The sequence below is a fragment of the Mastigoproctus giganteus genome, chromosome 1 (genome assembly GCF_048544385.1).
Source record: "Mastigoproctus giganteus isolate SK-2022 chromosome 1, ASM4854438v1, whole genome shotgun sequence".
Lineage (NCBI taxonomy): Eukaryota > Metazoa > Arthropoda > Arachnida > Uropygi > Thelyphonidae > Mastigoproctus > Mastigoproctus giganteus.
In genome coordinates, this window is record NC_143575.1 from 29,613,318 (window position 1) to 29,632,964 (window position 19,647).

At 36.1% G+C, this 19,647-nt stretch overlaps 1 protein-coding gene across 1 annotated transcript in view; it reads right to left on the reverse strand.

Annotated features, from left to right (window-relative positions):
• The window catches only part of LOC150090671 (rac GTPase-activating protein 1-like), a 131,848-nt gene that overhangs the window by 53,230 nt on the left and 58,971 nt on the right, over positions 1 to 19,647 (reverse strand). The window contains exons 7-9 of the mRNA XM_090389937.1: positions 19,503 to 19,566; positions 2,905 to 3,122; positions 2,705 to 2,733 (exon numbers count right to left, since the gene is read on the reverse strand). Of these exons, the coding sequence (XP_090246063.1) occupies positions 2,705 to 2,733; positions 2,905 to 3,122; positions 19,503 to 19,566 (311 nt within the window). The remainder of the gene's footprint in view (positions 1 to 2,704; positions 2,734 to 2,904; positions 3,123 to 19,502; positions 19,567 to 19,647) is intronic.

The following is a 19,647-nucleotide window of genomic DNA, read 5'->3' on the forward strand; positions in this document are numbered from 1 at the left end:
TGTTCATTTTAATGATTTATGGATGGATATATCAGAGTGTATTTATTATTCCTAGATGTTTAATATATATAAAGAGTTTGCTTAGGTTTGCTTTGTCACCAAGTACATGAGAGAGGGTTAGAGGAGCTTACAAGTTTGCTAATGATTGGAAGGATGTGGTTCGAACGGCTGAATAGGATGGACAATCAATCAGGATGTGCCTTACTGTAAGTTGTATCTGACAGAGTGGGGGATCTTCTCTTAGAAGTAAATGTTTGTGGCCTCATTTTAGGATGGATGTAGAGTTGCTAGAATGAGCACAGAGAAGGGCGACAAGATTGGTGAGAGGAACAAAGGGGTGCACTTACGAAGAAAGGCTAAAGTTCTGCAAGTTGCAGCAGCTGGACACTAGGCATTTGTGAGGTGATCTCATTGAGGTGTATAAGGCCTTGAATGGTCTGAGCAAGCTCGATGCAGACAGGATACTTCCTCTCGCTCAGATTAAGAACTTGAGGGGAGCATAGATTCAAATCGAGGAAAGAAAGTTGTAGAATAGATGTGTGGAAGTTTGCTTTTAGCCAGTGGGTAGTTGATTGCTGGAACAGACTTCCATCTGTCGTTGTGGAAGTTGATAGCTTAAATAAATTTAAGGCTGAACTAGACAAACATCTGGAGTGAACAGATAGGTGAAATGGGAAGTTTGTTTTTTTTCTCTTCGCTAATGCTGTATAAGTTGCTTTCTTGCATCATATGCCTCAACTAATGCTAAAATTCACGTTCTGAGTCACCAACTGTTTTTCTTCTCAGTATAGACTTTGGGTAATGTAAGCTATAAATAAACAAAAAAGTCACCAGTTTATTTCTGCAAGGACACAGATACTGCAGTCTCTTTTTCTGAAAGAAAGAAGTAATTTTTGGTTGTTTTATTTGTTTTTCTTTCTCGTAAAGTTCTTTTCAACAGGAAATTGCATTTAAAGCGATTAAGCCATTTGTGATTAGCATTAAAAGTTCCTTCACTAGACATTTTATATTAATGTCCTTAATAGTAAGAAGTGTATTAAACCATATAAAGATATTTTTAGCTATTTTAAATAATTCTTGAAAATATTTAAATAATTGAAGGCAACATTAAAGTTGCAATGAAATTATTATTAGCAGTGAAAAATGATGCAAAAAAGCTTCTAAAGCATCAGAAAAAAAAGACCTCCCACATTACCGGTTCATTCCCCTCAATAGTTTCTCTAGCTCTTCCTTGAATTTATTCAAACTACCAACATTGACAACAACAGATGAAAATTTGTTCCAATAATCATCTACCCACTGGCTGAAGGCAAACCTCCACACATCTATCCTGCAACCATCCTTCCTCAATTTGAGTCTATGTCCCCCTCATGTGTGCAGTCTGAGCAACAAGAATACCATCAGCACTGAGTTTCTCTCCTTAATAAATTTCAGATCACCTTGCACCTGCATGTAATCTGAAATCTATAAAAAATTGAGAAATTCTCAATAAATACAGAAATCAAACTGATTTAACAGTAATTTAACATGATGTGAACTATCACAGAACGTGGCGATAACAACTTGTGATAAACAAGGTGACGAATTAATGAAACGACAAACAATAAGGACTTCCCCTTTGTGTACACCATGTACATACACACACATATACAGTAAACCCCTGCTATTCGCGGTTTCGCGTATTCGCGATCGCTGATTTAATATAAAATGAAACCTAAAAAATGTGAATTTTAAAGCGCCGTGAATATTTTCCGCCATAAACAAAAAAAAAAAAAAAAAAAATTGGGCGTGGCTAAAATTATCTTTCCTGGTCAAAACAGCGCTCAGTGGGTGGGGGAGAGGGGTGACAAATCGCGAGCACGGATGTTTCTCGCTAATCCTTGTTCAGTATGTGTTATGCGCTTGTCATGGAAGGTTTCGTCGTTTGCTTTTAATTTATATGCTTATAAATTGAATAAATTTATCAATTTATAAATTGATATGCTTACAAGAATGATAAATCTACCGTTTTGCAGTGTAAAACAGACTTTTTCGGGTGTGTTAACGGAAGAAAGTGACTTTATTGAAGACAAGTTCTTTCTAACCCGTACAAAAATATGGCTACGAATAACAAGAGAAATGTGACAATATCAAAGAAGGTGATGACATTAGCGAATAAAATTGAGTTATTAGACAAAATTTCTAATGGTGAAAGTGTCTCCTCAGTGGCAAAACATTATAAAATCAATGAGTCAACAGTACGATCAATCAAAAAATTGGAAGAAAAAATCCGCTGTAGTGTCCTTGAAAACGAGCTAATTGCTTCAAAAATTTGCTCTGTAGCTCGTGATGTTAAATTAGAAAAAATGGAAAAGGCTTTAAATCTGTGGATAGAAGACTGAACTCAAAATAAAATTCCGTTAAATTCACTATCATTCGTGAAAAAGCAAAACTCCTTTATCAACACTTTAGCGAAACTGGTGATAGCAGTGGCGGGATAAGTTTTTTTGTTAGCAAAGGCGCTGGTTTCAAAGATTTGTTTGAAATTTCTAATAAATATTACATTTAATATTAAATTGTTTCTTATTTTCATTTCGATGCCATATGCTTCATTTCACTATGTACTGTCTATGTACATAGTCATATTATGAAGGTACATATAATACATACATAGACAAAATTTTAGACTAGTTTTTCTTGTATATTTCATACTTTGGAACAGAACCCCTTTATTACTATGGGAGCCATAACTCACTATTCGCGTTTTCGGTATTCGCAACATTTCTCAGGCGTGTAACCCCCGCGAATAGCAGGGGTTTACTGTATATATATATTTATGAAAACTCCATACTAAAATCCTAAATACTATAGTTTTTTGTATATATAGAGAGAAGATACAAAGGGTTACCATCATTCCTTTACTACTAGGAGTGTTAGCTGTAGGCACACAAGGAAGAGGAACCTGATCTTTACATTCTGGATGGCAAGTAGCTTTACAATCCACACATTTAAGAGCTTGTTTGTAAAATTTGATTCTCCGACCACACGGAAAACACGTTTCTGGTTTGATAACTGTTTTTGCAGTGAAGGCATGAGGTCGGCTATTAAGTTTTCCAGCTGAACTGAAGTGGCGAATAGGAGTACTAAAAATATAGAAATATACAGAAATCAGTCATTTCAGATGTATAAAACAAGCAAATCAAAGATGACATTTAGCTCTAAAAATCACCCCACACTTGGAGGAAAAATGTGGTTTCTATAACAACACTAAAATAGACATGCTAAGAAATCATTTTAAGTTAATACCTTCAAAACTTGAAGCAATTTCATAATAATGCTAATTAAATAATAAAAACAAATATGCCAAACATATTTGTGTGCCAAACAAATATTTCTGATGTGACACCACACAGATAAAATAAATAATTAGTACAATTATATTATATTTTAACTCTCTGTCAACTTACAGAAGCCTATCTACCAACTTTCATAAATCAGAAACTGGAAAAGATTGGCTTTGTTACAAAAAATTAGAAAACATGACAAATTTCACAGAAAAGTACACTTTAATGAGAATACTGATATATACTTTAGAGTACATTAAGCTTATTGGGAGGCTGCTTTAATTATAATTATACCAATATAGTAATTTAAAAATCACAATTTAATTGCTGCTAATTACTTATAGCATTTAAGGCTGAAAAAATTAAATGTATCAGGAAACCAATTTCACCTATTCATCCCCTCCAATAGTTTGTCTAGTTCTTCTTTGAACTTAAGCTATCAACTTTCACAACAGATGGAAGTTTGTCACAACCACTCACTAGCTAAAGGCAAACTTCCATGCATCTATTCTGCAACTGTCCTTCCTCAATTTGAATTTGTGCCCCCTCATGCATGTGGACTGAGCAAGAGAAAGAATCCCATTAGCAGTAAGCTTTTTCAATCCATTCAAAGCCTTAAACACCTCAATCAGATCACCTCGTGATCTGATTGAGGTGTGATCACACAGGTGCCTATATATATGAGGTTGGTTCAATAAAGAATCGCCCTGACCTAGCTGCAGAGGTGTTAGCCTGTTGATTCTTGGCACAGGTTTTAGTCCTTCTCTACATAGCCACCGTGCAGATTTACACATTTTTCCCATTGATGGATGAGGCTACAGAAACCATTTTTGTAGAAGTGGTGAAGTTGGTCTTTGAACCATGATTCTGTTGCAGAAATGAGTGTCTCGTCGTCAGGGAAGTGGGTCCCCCGAAGAAATGATTTGAGGGAAGGAAACGAAGTCAATGGTGAAAGATCGGGTGAATAGGCTGGATGGGGCAGTATTTCATATCTGCAAGTGGCCACTTGTGTTGTTACAATTTCAGAAGTGTGAAATGGGGCATTGTCTTGAAACACTCTCATACCTTTGGACAGCATGCCATGCCTACATGTTTTGCTTTTCTCCCGTAATTTTTGTGAATAAGTTGGCATAATAGGCACCTGTAATTGTTTTACCTTTTGGCAGGTAATCAGTCATTATTACGCCTTTCTCATCCCAAAACACTGTCAGCAAGACCTTTCCTGCTGATGCTTGGACCCTTGCCTTCTCGGGGGGGGGGGGGGGAGAACCATGATGTTGCCATTCCATGGACTGCCTTTTACTTTCAGGGTCGAAATGGTGTATCCAACTTTCATCCTGGGTGATTAGATGAGAGAAAATGTCTTCCTCATTTTTTTTGGCATAGGGCTAATAATTCTTGTGATTTCTGTTGTCGATCGGCCTTCTGGTAACCAGTCAATAATTGGGGAATTCATCTGGCACTTAATTTCCATAAATGGAGATGGTCATGAAGGACTGTTTCAACAGAGCCCACACCAATCTTCACCTCCTCGGACAATTCACGCACAGATATTGGGTGATCTTCCATGATTAACGACTCCACTTTTCTGATCGTGCTGTCATCAATGGCTGAATGGGGACGACCTGGAATGGGCTCAGATTCTACTGATGTCCGACCACACCTAAACTGTCTATTGCAGTACTTCACAATGCCACAGGATGGGGCTTCATCCTTATACACAACAGTCTTCTCCTCGTGAATTTCTTTAGGAGATTTCCCCTTCAAGAACAGATACCAGATTACAGCTCTGGCTTCAACTTTGTCCATGATGCTACTTCGTGCTCAGCACTGTAAAAGAAAAACAAATTAAGACACAGGGCTGAAATTTTGCACCTTTAGTACAGAGATATGTATGATACTACACACAAAATATCATGGCTCTGCGATATGTGGAAGCAGGTGAGGATGATTCTTTATTGAACCACCCTCGTGCGTGCGTGTGTGTGTGTGTGTGTGTGTGTGTGTGTGTGTGTGTGTGTGTGTGTGTGTGTGTGTGTGTAGTGCTTTTTTTTGGGAGGGTATGCAATGGTACGGCGTACTAGCACCTTTATTAACAGTGACGTGTGACGACATCTGGATATGGTGCCTCCGTAGCCAGGTGGGAAGGAGCAGCAGTGCGTAGCACACGCTTCTTGATTAGACCAGGGTTTGAGCCCGTCACCACCAAATACAGAGGATGCGGAAAGGTCAGGAAATAACCACCGCATATCCCGGAGCAGTGTGGCCTTAGTTGCTAATGCTCCTAAACACCAAATAACAAACAAACAAACAAACAACAACATCTGGATGCAGTGCACTCCGAAATTTGTAATATTTCGTAAATTTTTTTCCGGGGTTCGAGCCTGTCACCACCAAATACAGAAGATGCGGAAAGGTCAGGGAATGACCACCGCATATCCCGGAGCAATATGGCCTTAGTTGCTAATGCTCCTAAAAACCAAATAACAAACAAACAAACAAACAAACAACAACATCTGGATGCAGTGCACTCCGAAATTTGTAATATTTCGTAAATTTTTTTCACATGTTTACCTACTATTCAAATAAGCTTAAAATTATTTAACTAAATTTGTATTTTTTGCTGTCTATTGTTAAGATATTTGCTATATATATAAAACTGTATAACCATTTTTATAATTCTAAATTACACGGTCTGACTTCTGTTTAACAAAGTCCTTTTATAGCAAATCATTTTGAATACCCCTTGGAAGTTACATTTAAAATACTTTCCATTGATTGAAGAAAATTTTCATATAGTGAACAACGGATTAGGAGAGAATTAACTTTGTATGCACTGTTTGCATTTCTGGCCTTCAGGTAATTTAGGCAATTAGTGCTGCTGTGCGAATTAAGAGCTAAAGGGATTACCTTCCTATAATTTAGTGGTATCTGGTAAAACCTATCAGACCACCTGTCCCACATATGGATTAGTCGCGCTGGTCAACAGTGAGCAGATCAAGAGGTATTCCCAATGGGCTCTGGTCCACCTTTTACTGCAGTGTTGTATAAACTTTTCCCGTACAGGAGCCATATTCAAAAAAAATTCAAAGTTAGATTTCTTTAGTGTGTTACATTTTCCATATCTTGTTGCATGTAAAAGTAAAATTGAAAATTTTATTAAGTACAATACACAATTACATTTACTGAACAAAACATTTAATGAGAATTTTTTTTGATAATTAACAAAATTTAAAATGCTGTTTTAGTTCACTTTCCGGGCTGACTGTAGGTTGGTCACCGCTGTGAATCAACTGTAATTGCCCGGTTCGAGAATTAGGAGAGCGTTATTTTCTTTTAGCTGACAAATAAGCAGAAGTGCGTTATCCACATTTTCCCGTAACTTTTTCCTATCTCTGTTTAGATAGTCACAGTACCTGAATATCCGAATGCCACTGACATTTCAGACAGTTTAAAAAAAAAATAAAAAAAATAAAAAATTCAAATTTAAGAAAACTAGTGATAATACCAATGATGAGAGAAGGAAAACGAGGACAACGAAGGTATTAAACCTTCTAAACATGAATTGTTGGCATTTGGTGAAAATGAAGTTAGAAAATTGTCAATTAGGTTAGAGTTAAATGAAAGGGATACAATTCATGGATTTTGGGAATATCTAATTAAAAAGATGATTTCGGAAAAATTAAAGCATTTGATGGATGCTCTCAGTACAATACCAAATTTCATCGGGTGAATGTAAATGAAGATTTTCACAAATGAATGTGATCACCAGCCCAACCAGAGCTTCATTGATGACAAAAACAGTTTCTTCACTACTGTTATTTAAAATTGTAGGCCCACCCGCTTCGATCTAGTAAAATATGTCAATTCGTGTGGTTTTTTTTTTTTTTTTTGTTAGTTGTTGGCGCATCAGCTTCTGTGGCCATAATGCACCTCCCATACCCACCTGGCTAGCCCGATCGGATGTCAATTCATGGATGCTTCGGAAACGTCATTCAGCAAGACACACAAGGAGGAATAAAAGAAGTCAGCATAGGGTGTCGGATGAGAACTTAATAAAAATTTGGAATATTCTATAAAAACTTTATTATGAAATTATTTTTAGGGTCCGTAGTCTACGGAAGGACCCTTATAATGTCACTCGGTTGTCCATCTGTCACAGCATTGTATCTCTGGAACCACTCAACCTATTGACTTGAAATTTTGAATGGGTTTGTACATCATGTGAGCCAACATAACTCTATATTGATTGTTGTTGACAATAATTTGTTTGAGAAATGTGCGGGGCGGGGGGCAAAAATGTTTTCAACAACCTATAGCTTATAATACAACGTTGGAAAGAGCTCAACAAGTAAGTTTAAAATATAATTTTAAAATATTTTTAAAATTAAAAATGGCAGGGCCAGACAGGAAAAGGTGATTAATTTTCATGTCCCCTCCCCTCTATTTCCGTCGCTAATGGAGCTAAAAATTTTAAAATCACAATACCTCTGCGTTATTTGATGCTTATCAAGGGAAACCTATTCCAATTCAAATCTATCATTTACTTTTTTGTGTTAAAATTAAAAAAAAAAACAATTTTTATTGCACTTTGATAGCATGCTTCTTTGTACTAGGTAACTCTCCTTTTGGTGACAGAAAGGTTGCTAAATAGTTAGTTAATAATTCTATAATGGTCATTTATAAATTTTGCGACAAGAAGTATTTTTTAAGAGTTTTCAAAGCTGGAGCTGTCCTGACAAGGAGGTACTCGGAGAGCCAGTGTTGAGGCAGTGGTGGTGGGGAGACGCCTGTGCAGAGTCTTGCACAGCCCTCACCTGCCAGTCACTTCTCTCCCCAAGACTTTGATCGCTTCTCCAGGAAGAAGTCAGAGTCGCTTCTCCCACCCTTGTCATTCACAACAATTGGAAAGACTCAAATAGACAATGTTTTTGTTAGTTCCTCAGTTTTAGGCCAAGCCAGGGTACTAGAAACTTTTTTCAGTTCACACAAAGCTTTCTATTTGAGATACTACAATAATAACTATTCGTGACTATAGCCCCTTCATCCTAAGTGCCTGGCACTCAGTAATTGACCGATTTATTTACTTATTTTATTCACATTTTACTTATTTTTTTATATACTTGAATAATATATTTATGCTTAATAAACTGTGTTAATATACTAAATTTGTTGTTCTTATTCCAAAAACATTACTACTAAAGTAACAATATCAAGAAAAAAAAAATTTTTAGAGTACTTTTCATATCCTTTTAATTTTCAATTTTTCCTGATAGCAAAGAATGAATACCGGCACCTATTTTTTTTACAGAAAAAAAAAAAAAAAAAAAACACTGTATGTATGTGTGTGTGTGTGTGTGTGTGTGTGTGTGTGTATATATATATATATATACACACACAGGTGACCCCCCCCCCCGCTTAATGCTGATAATTCATTCCAGAAAAACAGAGTGCTAAGTGAATCCATGCTAAGCAAGTGCCACATTCCCATAAGGTAACGTATGTATTTGTGAGTTGTGGTCGGTGCCATAGGATATTTCCTAATCAATAATAAACGGTAGTGAAAAGATGCACAAATGTCGGTCAAAATATTTAATATTCAAATATGTGTACATATAAAATATTCTGCATTACATACCTATATAATTATGTGGTAACTACTTATGTATTAAAATTAAACTTAAAATTCCAATTAAAATCATGAATTTAATTGATCTAAATTGATTTAATTTAATTGATGAATTTAATCATGAAAAATGTGTCGATTTTGGATTGTAGTTTAGCCCTCTTCCTGGTAAACTAAAAGGGCTTTTAATTTAAAATCCCCCGCAGCGTTACCACCCAACAATAAAGTCAACCAATCCTTCCCTGCTTTGAAACCTGGCATGTTTTTTATGAAAACATGCCAGGTTCCAATATGAAACTTCTTTTAGGAATTCGTTTCCAAAAACGTCCTGCTTCGTCTATGTTAAAAACTTGAGAAGTATAACACAATACCTCTCTTCAATAATTTTAACAAGTTCTTTTTTGAACGTTTCGGCTCCTTGATCTGCACTTGTGGCTTCTCCCTGGATTTTAAATCTATTCAACCAGCCCTTACTAGTTTTAAATGGTTCCACTTTTTTTTTTTTTTTTAGGTGAGTTTTCTTCAGATCAACATATAGGCTAATCTCTCTCTCTCTTTTTTTTTTTTCTACAATATTTAACTTAACTGAATTCTGCATTAGATATCTTCAATAAAATTAGTTAAAGTCTCTCCATTTCAATCCTAATAGCCGGCCTAGCCCTAGTTGCTTGCAGTGGAACAGCTGTCTTTCTCGCTGCTAAAATAATTTAATTCTTTATTTTTTATAACGTATTTAAGGGCAAAGGCCTCAAGCAATAGTACAGTACTTTTTCATGACAATTTAAAACGATGTTTTTAAATCAGTTTAAAAACGATGCCAATTTAATTAATTAAACTACTTTGGTAGATAGCTATGTTAAAATGATGCATTTGCACTAACCTACATATTATTCTTTATTTTTTAATAATTGTTCTTACAGTTAAACCTGCCAGTCCTAAATTATTGCACACATTCACTTGTCGTTGACCGGAGTCAATTTGCTTCAAAATGTCTAATTTAATTTTCAAATTCAGTCTTTTTCTTACATTTGTAGTCTTCGCACTGCTTCCAGACATTATTGCTTTTTCATTCTTATCTGCCATTATTAACTCTTTGAAAATGTAACTGCATTAGTTGCATTAATTATGATTCAATGTTCGAGTAAACTGTCCATTATGCACGATGTCTAACACTGTACTGAATGATGACTAGACTTCGGATAAATGCATATACACAAATATTACAAGCAATATACTTGATCATTTTTTAAAATGTTGATCTCAGAACTATGTAAAAAGTCACTGTACTGCAATTAAATTAGCGTGCGAGAAAATTTCTCAAGTCAAAGTGGGAAACGTTTTAATGCTGTTTTGCTATTCATTTTCAAGCTGTCAACTCCATCAAATGAAACAATTTCGTTAAATATGCCAAAAATGCAATCTGTAAAAGAGCGTTATAGTGATTTGTGACAGCGTTATAGTCAGATATGGGTTATAATATAAGAGCAGCGTTATAGCAAATCAGCGTAAAGCGAACCATGTTATAACGAGGGCCTGCTGTATATACATTACATTATAATACTATATATAGTAAAAAAGTAAAGAAAGAACTGAAGTCTTTCTTGGTAAGAGCACCCTTTTGTTCCACTCACCGATCTTGTTGTCCTTCTCTACCTAATCCAGCAGCTCTACATCCTTCCTAAAATGAGGTCTCCAGACCTGTATACAGTACTCAAGATGTGGCCTAACCATTACCTTATACAAGGGGATAATCACCTCCTTATCTCTTCTAGCAAAATTCCTGTATATCATTGGCAAAATCCCATGACCTGTCCTGGCAGACAGCACAATTACCCCCGTCTTTTTCCTTTTCCACTACCCTGAGTGTAGAACCACACAGCTGGTATATTACTCCGGGTTTACCACTACCCATATGCAGTACTTTGCATTTCTAAATGTTAAACTTTGAATGCCATTTCTAAACCCATCTGCCTAACTTTACTAGATCCTGTTGCAGTAGCATACTGTCATTCCTGTCACAAACCACTCTGCCAATCTTTGTATCATCTGCACACTTGGACATTAAGCCTGATATGACTTCATCAATATCATTGATAAATATAGAAAACAACAATAGGTCTGAAACTGAACCCTAGGGGATTTCACTAATAACATTAATCCACGAAGAGCAGTGTCCATTGATTACCACTCTCTGTCTTCTCTCACTCAACCATCCCTTTATCCATAGCAGCAACTTGCTTTTAATACCACACTGCTGCTCCAATTTGTACAGCGGTTTTTATGTGCAACAATATCAAAAGCTTTCCTGAAATCCAAGCATGTGATATCGAAATTATTTTTTGCATCCAGTTTCTTTGTGGCTACATCAGAGTAACTGATCAAACTGGTTAAACAAGATTTCCTCTTAACAAATTCATGCTGCGTTTGAAGTGTAATTGGCTTTGTCTAGATGATCGTGCAATACTTCTTTTACCAGTGGACTCCATTATTTTCCCTGGAACAGAAGTTAAACCAACAGGTCTGTAATTACTTATGTCACCCTTTGATTCCCCTTTGTGAATTGGGGGATACTTTATTACTATATATAGTATTAAAATGTAATATATATATATATATTATATTTTTTTTTAATGTAAACCCCAAGCACAAGAGGTATCAGAACCTATACTAGTTAGTAAAGTGTAAGTTGAAGCTTGATAAGATGAAAGAAGATACTTGTTGATACTTGACTTGACTTTCTATAGAATGCAATTTTCAGGAAATATGTACGAAAAGAGGTTCTTCCAAAAAGCAGAAGTTAAAGGAAGAAATGATGAAGAAGTAAAGCTGGTTCCCTGAGTTGGAAGTTGGACAGTAAAAGGATGCTGAATGGTTATAGCCCATGCTCAATTCAGAAGAACAGTGCTCATGAAGTATCTATAGAAAATGAATGTAGCATAAACAGAATGTCTATTAGACAGGGAGTAGAGAGGCTTTGTTAGAGACGGGTCATTAATTAACTTAACCACCTTCTTTTGAACAGAATCCAGAAGCCTGAGAGAAGGTTTTGGGGACACTGGCCTGATATGTGAACAATATACCATGGTAGGACAGATTTTAAATTTGTACAATGAACAACTGTTTGGAAGAAAAGTAATGCCAAGAGCAAAACAGAAAGCCCAGTTTTTTAGATGCAGAGGAAGCAGTATTTGTAATGTGCTTATGCACAAAAGAGATAAGAAGTCAGAGTAATCCCCAAAAGAGCTATATCAACTTGCCTAGAAATTGGAGTGTCACCAAAGATAAGCATAGGAGCAGAAGAATCCTTTTTGCGAGATATAACAGAGGACTGAGTTTTAGAAGAATTGAACTCAACAAAGTTATCTTTGCCCCACTGGAGAATTACCTGGAGATCAGCATTTAAGGAATTGATAATAGATATTCAAGAGGTTGCAGCTGTTTGAGCAGAGAAAACTTTCTGAAACTGAAATATAATGCAAAATGTATCATAAGCAAAACTATGGATAGGATTTCCGGTCAATGGAAGAAGATTATTAATATACAAGAGGAAAAGAGTGAGAGAAAGAGCTGAACATTGGGGCAACACCTGCATTAGTAGAGGAAGTTAGAAGACAAAGAGTGCCATCTACCATACCCACAGTGAGTGGCTAGAGATAAAACTGGATATCCAATTACAAAAAACAGTTGGCAATCTATACGATGGTAGCTTATTTAGAAGACCTTTATGCCAAACACGATCAAAAAGCCTTTGAAATATCAAGAGCAACTGCTTGAGTTTCGTCAAACTTTACTATTGAATTTGTCCACAGATGGGGTGCTGTTTATTTGGTTTTTAGGAGCATTAACAACTAAGGCCATATTGCTCCGGGGATATGCGGTGGTCATTCCCTGGCCTTTCCGCATCCTCCGTATTTGGTGGTCACGGGCTCGAACCCCGGTCTAATCAAGAAGCGTGTGCTACGCACTGCTGCTCCTGCCCACCGAGGTGGCCCAGATGGGGTACATAACCCAGTATATCACCAATGGGTCGACAGACTCTGAATCCATACTGGCAAGCATTGATCAGATGGAATGCTTCTAGATAATGTAAGAGTTGGCAGTTAATAGATTTCTCCATTACTTTAGAAAGAGTAGAAGTAAGTGCAATGGGATGATAATTGGATTGGAGAGAACTGTCATTTTTAAGAACTGGCTGGATATGAGCAAATTTCCAAGAAGAACAAAAAATATCTGTGGAATAAGAAAGTGTAAAAAAAAGCAACACAAAACAGGAGTAAGCTCAGGTATTGAGAACAAGTGGAGAAATATAATCAGGATCTGGTGTTTTCTTGACATCAAGACTGTTCAAAATTCTTCTGACATCTTTTGATGGAAGACCACAGGAAGAATTGAATGGAGCCTACTGGGAATGATAGGAGGTGGTTTAACATAGTTAGCGAAGGACGTTACGTGGTTATTTTCCATTAAGATTATTACTATGTTTAATACCACTAATATATCAAGTGAAATTAACAATATAATTTATTAGGCTACTCCCCTACTACTATACATTAAGCACCACTACTGAAACATCACTTTGATGTATAGTAGTTTAGACGAATGGCCTAATAAATTATATTATTAATTTCACGTGGTGTATGAGTGGTATTAAATATAGTAATAATCTTAAAGGAGGTGGTTTACCAAGATCAATACATGAATTAGAAGAAAAGTAGGACCAGCAGATCAGCTTTATCTATGGCTGACGTGGCAATAGAAGCATACAGTTTTGACAGAGGTGGAAATAGAGATGGGCAAAAGTTCGGACCAATAACCTTGGCAAGAGACCAGAATGCTCCACTACCGTTTGGACAAGAAGCAAGTTCTCTACTCTTAGCCTGTTCGAAATCTAGTTAGAACTGATTAATAACTGCTTTAGAATTGTTGCAAGCTTTGGTGTAGGCATAAAATGAACTTGAAGATTGGGATACAAGCCAATTGCATTATGCAACATTCTTATCTTGAACAGCCTTAGCACATTTATTGGAAAACCAAGGTTTAGATAAAGGACAAGAATTTGTGGAGCGTGGAATAAAGAATTCCATCCCTGCAAGGATAATTTCAGTGACATGGTCTGAGTAAATGTTGACATCAAAAGATTTGAAACAGTAATCATACCAAGGAAAAGAAGAAAGAAATCTCGCAGATCGTCCCATTTTGCATTCTTGTAATGCCAAACAATACAAGGTTGAGAATGGCCATGAGAGAAAGGCTCCACTGAAAAAGAGACCATCTCCAAGTTGTGATCTGAGTTACCTAGAGTACTACTCACCTCAGATGTGTATTGTGAGAAAAAGATCAAGCATGTTGGCTGTATAGTTAGCATTTTCTAGTATTCTGGTAGGTAAATGAACAACCTGTGCAAGGTCATTAGTAATTGCAAAAGTTTTGGTTTCTCTACCATCTGGGTCTGTGTGACTAGAAAATGGAAGCCAGCTGGAGTTGTGACCATTAAAATCACCAAGGTAGGTAAATTACCTCACTGTTAGGAAAGTTGGACTGGAGAAAGTCAATTTTCAAAGAGTTCCAAGTGATTAGTGGAGTTGGGAAAGTGATAGAGGCAACAGATGAATTTGACAGAATGTGGTAAAGAGATTTTAAGCCAGAGAAGGTCGAAAAGAGGATATTCCAAATTACTAAGTCTCTGACAGAGAATATCAGAGCAGACATATGCACAAGTACCACACCTTTAGAGAGTAAGGAATCATACAGTGAATAATCACGACAATTGAGATGAGCAATGGTTGAATCAACTGATAATTAGGTTTCTGTCAGAAAAATTACACGGGGGGTTTTGGCAGACTAAGTGGAAACAGACATCACTGAGATTAGAAATGAGACTATGTATATTTGTGAAATGAATGAGGAAGTGTTTGGGAGGTTTAGATCTTTCCACAGATAAGTTTGTTCTATTAGTTTGGCTATTCATGATGTATTCAGTAGTAAGAAAAGGTGGGGAGGACATGTATGAACTAATTAAACTTTTGGATATGGTGTATAGATGGCAAGAATATACCCAGCTTCTTGACATAACGTGGCCCTCAACAATGCCCCCCATACACACTACTCAGACTCCCCCCAGTCATTATCTGGCAGAGTTGAGGCAGCGAGATTATACACTAGCTGATCTGGAAGCCTCCTGGAGAGTTACCAATAGGCTCGGTCTGGTGGACTATTTAGCGCAGTGGTTTTCAACCGGGGTGCCGCAACAACATTCCCAAGATGCCACATAATTTGGGTTTAAGTTACTTAAACTTATTTTTTTTTTAAAATGAGTATATTTATTTCATTATAAAAAGGTGTACAGTATCTTTTTAATTTTGTTGTGATCTATAATTAAATATATTTATTTATGAATATATTTATTGAATATTGACTATATTGAATATCCTCTCCTTGAATATATTTATTTATGATCCTCTGGGGGTAGCCACATTTCAGGAGATCTGCTGTGACACGTTTAAACTCCTCCTTTCTATCCTCAGAGGTGCTGCAATGGGACTTAGCACTGTCTATTAATGCCCTAATCATTACTCTTGTGATGGCTGGTCTGCACCATATATTGTAATGCAAATACTGGCCCCGGCACACAGGTTTCCTAAACACCCTAGTCTTTAACCTCTGTCCTGCCCTATAGACCAACACATCTAAGAACGGCAGAGTACCCTCTACTTCCACCTCCAAGGTGAACTTAATAAATGGGAAGAAGCTGTTAAAAAAATTAAGAACTTCATCTTCCCTCCCCTTCCGAATAATTGTAAATGTATCATCTACGTATCTTTTCCATGGATGCATGGGGAGCACTCTTTCATCAAATATTCTAACCTCAAGCTCCTCCATGGCTAAATTTGCTATAATCGCACTAATGGGGGAGCCCATTGCTGCGCCGAGGAATCTGCTTATACATAGTGTTACGAAACATCATAGTGGTACTTGACAGGCATAGCTCCACACCACTGCAAATGCCCTCCACACTTAACTGGGTCCTACTATTTAAGGTGACATCCTTCCGTAGAGCCAAGTGTGTACACCGCACTCCATGATCAATAGGAATGCATGTAAATAAGGATGTCACATCAAACGAAATCATGATCTCATCTTCTTCTATGGACTGTTCCCTTACAAAATCCCTACTGTCCCTAATACTGAACTCAGAAAGCCCCACTATAGGCGACAATAGTCTAGCCAGGAACCCAGACAATGTGTATGTGGGACTGCCTACAAGTGAAACGAGAGGCCTAAGTGGCACCCCCACTTTATGTATCTTAGGAAGGCCATAAAAACTGGGCAGTTGACATCCCGTTGCATGTAAAGACCAAAACTGTTCCTTAATAATCCTATTAGTCTTTAACCAAACCTAAGTGGCACCCCACTTTATGTATCTTAGGAAGGCCATAAAATCTGGGCAGTTGACATCCCATTGCATGCAAAGACCAAAACTGTTCCTTAGTAATCCTATTAGCCTTTAACCAAACCTGCAACATCTTATTAACCTGGCGCTCCAAGCTTGCCAGTGGATTCCTACGGGTTATCTTATAAGTTGTTCTGTCGTTCAAAAGATCCAAGGCTTTGCTATAATATGCCTCCTTATCAAGTACCACAGTTACCTTACCTTTGTCTGCAGGCAAGACCACAATACTATCATCCTGTCTCAGACCCTTAAGTGCTAACTTCTGTCTAATGTTAAGATTAGAGGGAGCTGTCTTAGCCTGGCTTAAAATGGCTGAGGTCCTTGACCGAATTTCATTGGCTACAACTATAGGTAATTTGCTGACTGCTCTCTCAATACCCATTCGCCACCTCTGCAATAGGCGGAATCATTGCAAACTTGGTTCCTAAATTTGGCACCTCTTCTTGCTTCTCGGTCAATTGTTTATTGCTCAAATTACATATAAAATTAGTAGCAGCATTACCGCTTTTGGTATTACGCTCGACCATAGCCTCTTCCCTAAGTCTATTGAACTTATCCATTTGCCTCCGTCTGTAAATATCAGCAACATGCATTGCTTTAGTCACCACTGCCCTCATGATTGATGACAAATGTGCCGGGGCTACACTATCACTTATCTTCCTTAAACACATCTTTTTCTCTCCTAATATGGTTCAAACTCCTATGCAACTTCCCAATCCAAATATTTAAAATCCTCTTTTGATACCCCCTAGCAACATTAAACAGACGTTCGTCTTCAAAGGGAAGTTTAACACGGAAACGTCATGGAATAAGATCATTTGTTTTACACTGATGGGCGAACCTCAAGTGTTGTTCTTGCTTGGCTACTCCTATGCTATGTTTCTGGTAATCCCTGATGCACTGCAACACCGAATGGCCATAACATCTAACCAATTCTTCAAATAGGCCTAAGGGGTTGGGAATATTCATATTGTGAATTAAGCAGTTGACACCAACCGTGTTAAAGGATGTTGAATTAAAATAAAATAAACACAAAAAACCAAATAAATAATTTAATATTACTCGGATAAAAATGTAAACATACTATTTACAATAACTTTAAATTATACAGTAATAAAAGCGTTAAAATCAATAAAATACAATAAAATATAGAGATAAAAGCATTAGAAAGCCGAAGCTTTCGAAGGCATCAGCCTCCTTTTTCAACAGCACACTTTACCTTGTAGTATTTATTGTAATTAGTATTTTTACATTTTTATCCAAGTAATATTAAATTATTTATTTGGTTTTTTGTGTTTATTTTATTTTATTTTAATTCAACATGCTTTAACACGGTTGGTGTCAACTGTTTAATTCACAATATGAATATTCCCAACCCCGTAGGCCTATTTGAATAATTTTTTGATTTACCAATAACTAAATGTTTGCACCTACCTAAAATGTTATTCATAGCTTACCCCTTTTTCCACCCTAACAAATATCATTCTGAAGTTTGAACACAAATGTCTTATGAGGTAGTGATTCCCAAAATAAAGCAGATTTATAAGCATTAAAAATATTTTCTAGACTGTAATCTTCAAGCAAACCTGGTAATATTGAATAATACCATTCTTTTGTGTCAGCTTCTCCCTGAATGACCTTGAAACTTTCCCCCATGCCTGCATTTAAATTTTGTAAGCCAGCCATCACAAATATGCAATTTGTTAATCACAAACAACAATTTAAAACCTTAACTTTGGAAAGGAGAAACACCATTAAACAGGGTTTGGTAGAAACATTACTTGGTAGAAACTTATTAATTTAAAATCACTTTCACTGGAACCTAACAATCTTGCAAAATTTTGAGATTTTAACTGAATTAGGGGACCATCAAGTGGAACATTTTGACTGTGAATTTCTTTAGTTCGTTTTAAAACTGCTTGATCAACATTAAAGTCAGGCTTATGGATTTTTTTTTTTTTTTTTAATTTATTTGAATTTGGAAGATTTCCTTTCTCCAAAATCTTTTCCCTTTAATGCCAATATTCTTTTTTGTGATTTGGAATTTATTTGACAAATTATCATCTTCTTCGTGCTTCCTTATCATATTCAATTTAAGAGAGACAAATCATAAGAACATTTCTTTTGAGACATTTTCGATTTTTGAATACACAAAAAATTCATATAAACTAATTCTTATTTGTCATACAGTAGTATCTTTGTAAAGTTAAGGTATCTAGTATGTTTCTCACATAAGTAATTACCATAAAGACTGTTCCTTATGGGGAGAGTAACATGCTGGTATTCCTTATAGTGAATAGAGAGGGTTATTTAACAATAGAGATAGATAACTACCCACTTAATAAAGGTGGAAATAACTTAATAACTACCCACTTAATAAACCATTACCTCACTGAGTTTTGGATTAATACATAAAAACAAAAATTAACTTTTAGAAAGCTATTGAAAAATAGCCTTCTAAAATTTTAAATTAGAGTAAACACATTCCATGCATTTCATGCATATAAGCATTCAAAAAACACCTGAATGCTGTGATGTGTAACACATATAGGAGTCATTCTTAAGCAGTCAATAAACAAGTGCTGTAACAATAAAATCATGTGTAATTAACAAATCGATTCTGTTGACACAGTGATTGAACTATGGGCTATGGCTTGGTATGTAGTTTTATTTGTTTTTTGCTTATGTTGAGGTTACTTTATATACATGGAATAAACTTTTGAAAAAAAATTGAGGTTTGTTCTTATTTACAGCTCAGCCCAAAAATAAGTGTTCACTTTTAGCTGACCATTATTATTAGCTATGAATTCCAGACTTCTCAACCGTTATTTCTGAATGTAAAGGATCTCAGAATGTTATTTCTCAATAACAACATTCTGAAAATTAAGGTACACTGAATATGCTCTCTCAAAAAGAGGTGGAAGTGAACATATAAAGTAAGGTATTAAAGTCTAATTATCCTTCGGTTATTCAGTGAAAAACTAACAGGTACCTTTCACTATCGAAAAATTCTAGAATAGACCACTGAAACAATAAAAGCCATAGATTTTTATAGCTTTTATAATTTTTATTTATGTATAAATATCAAAAAACATACACTAACCTTCCACTTGGAGTTCTTTCAAGGCTTGGAGCAATATAACCAATCCCATCAACTCGATCGGAGTCTAAAAAATTTTAATAAAAAAAAGTAATAAACTTCGAAATACTGTCATCATGATTTATGACAATTATCTTAAAAAAAAAAC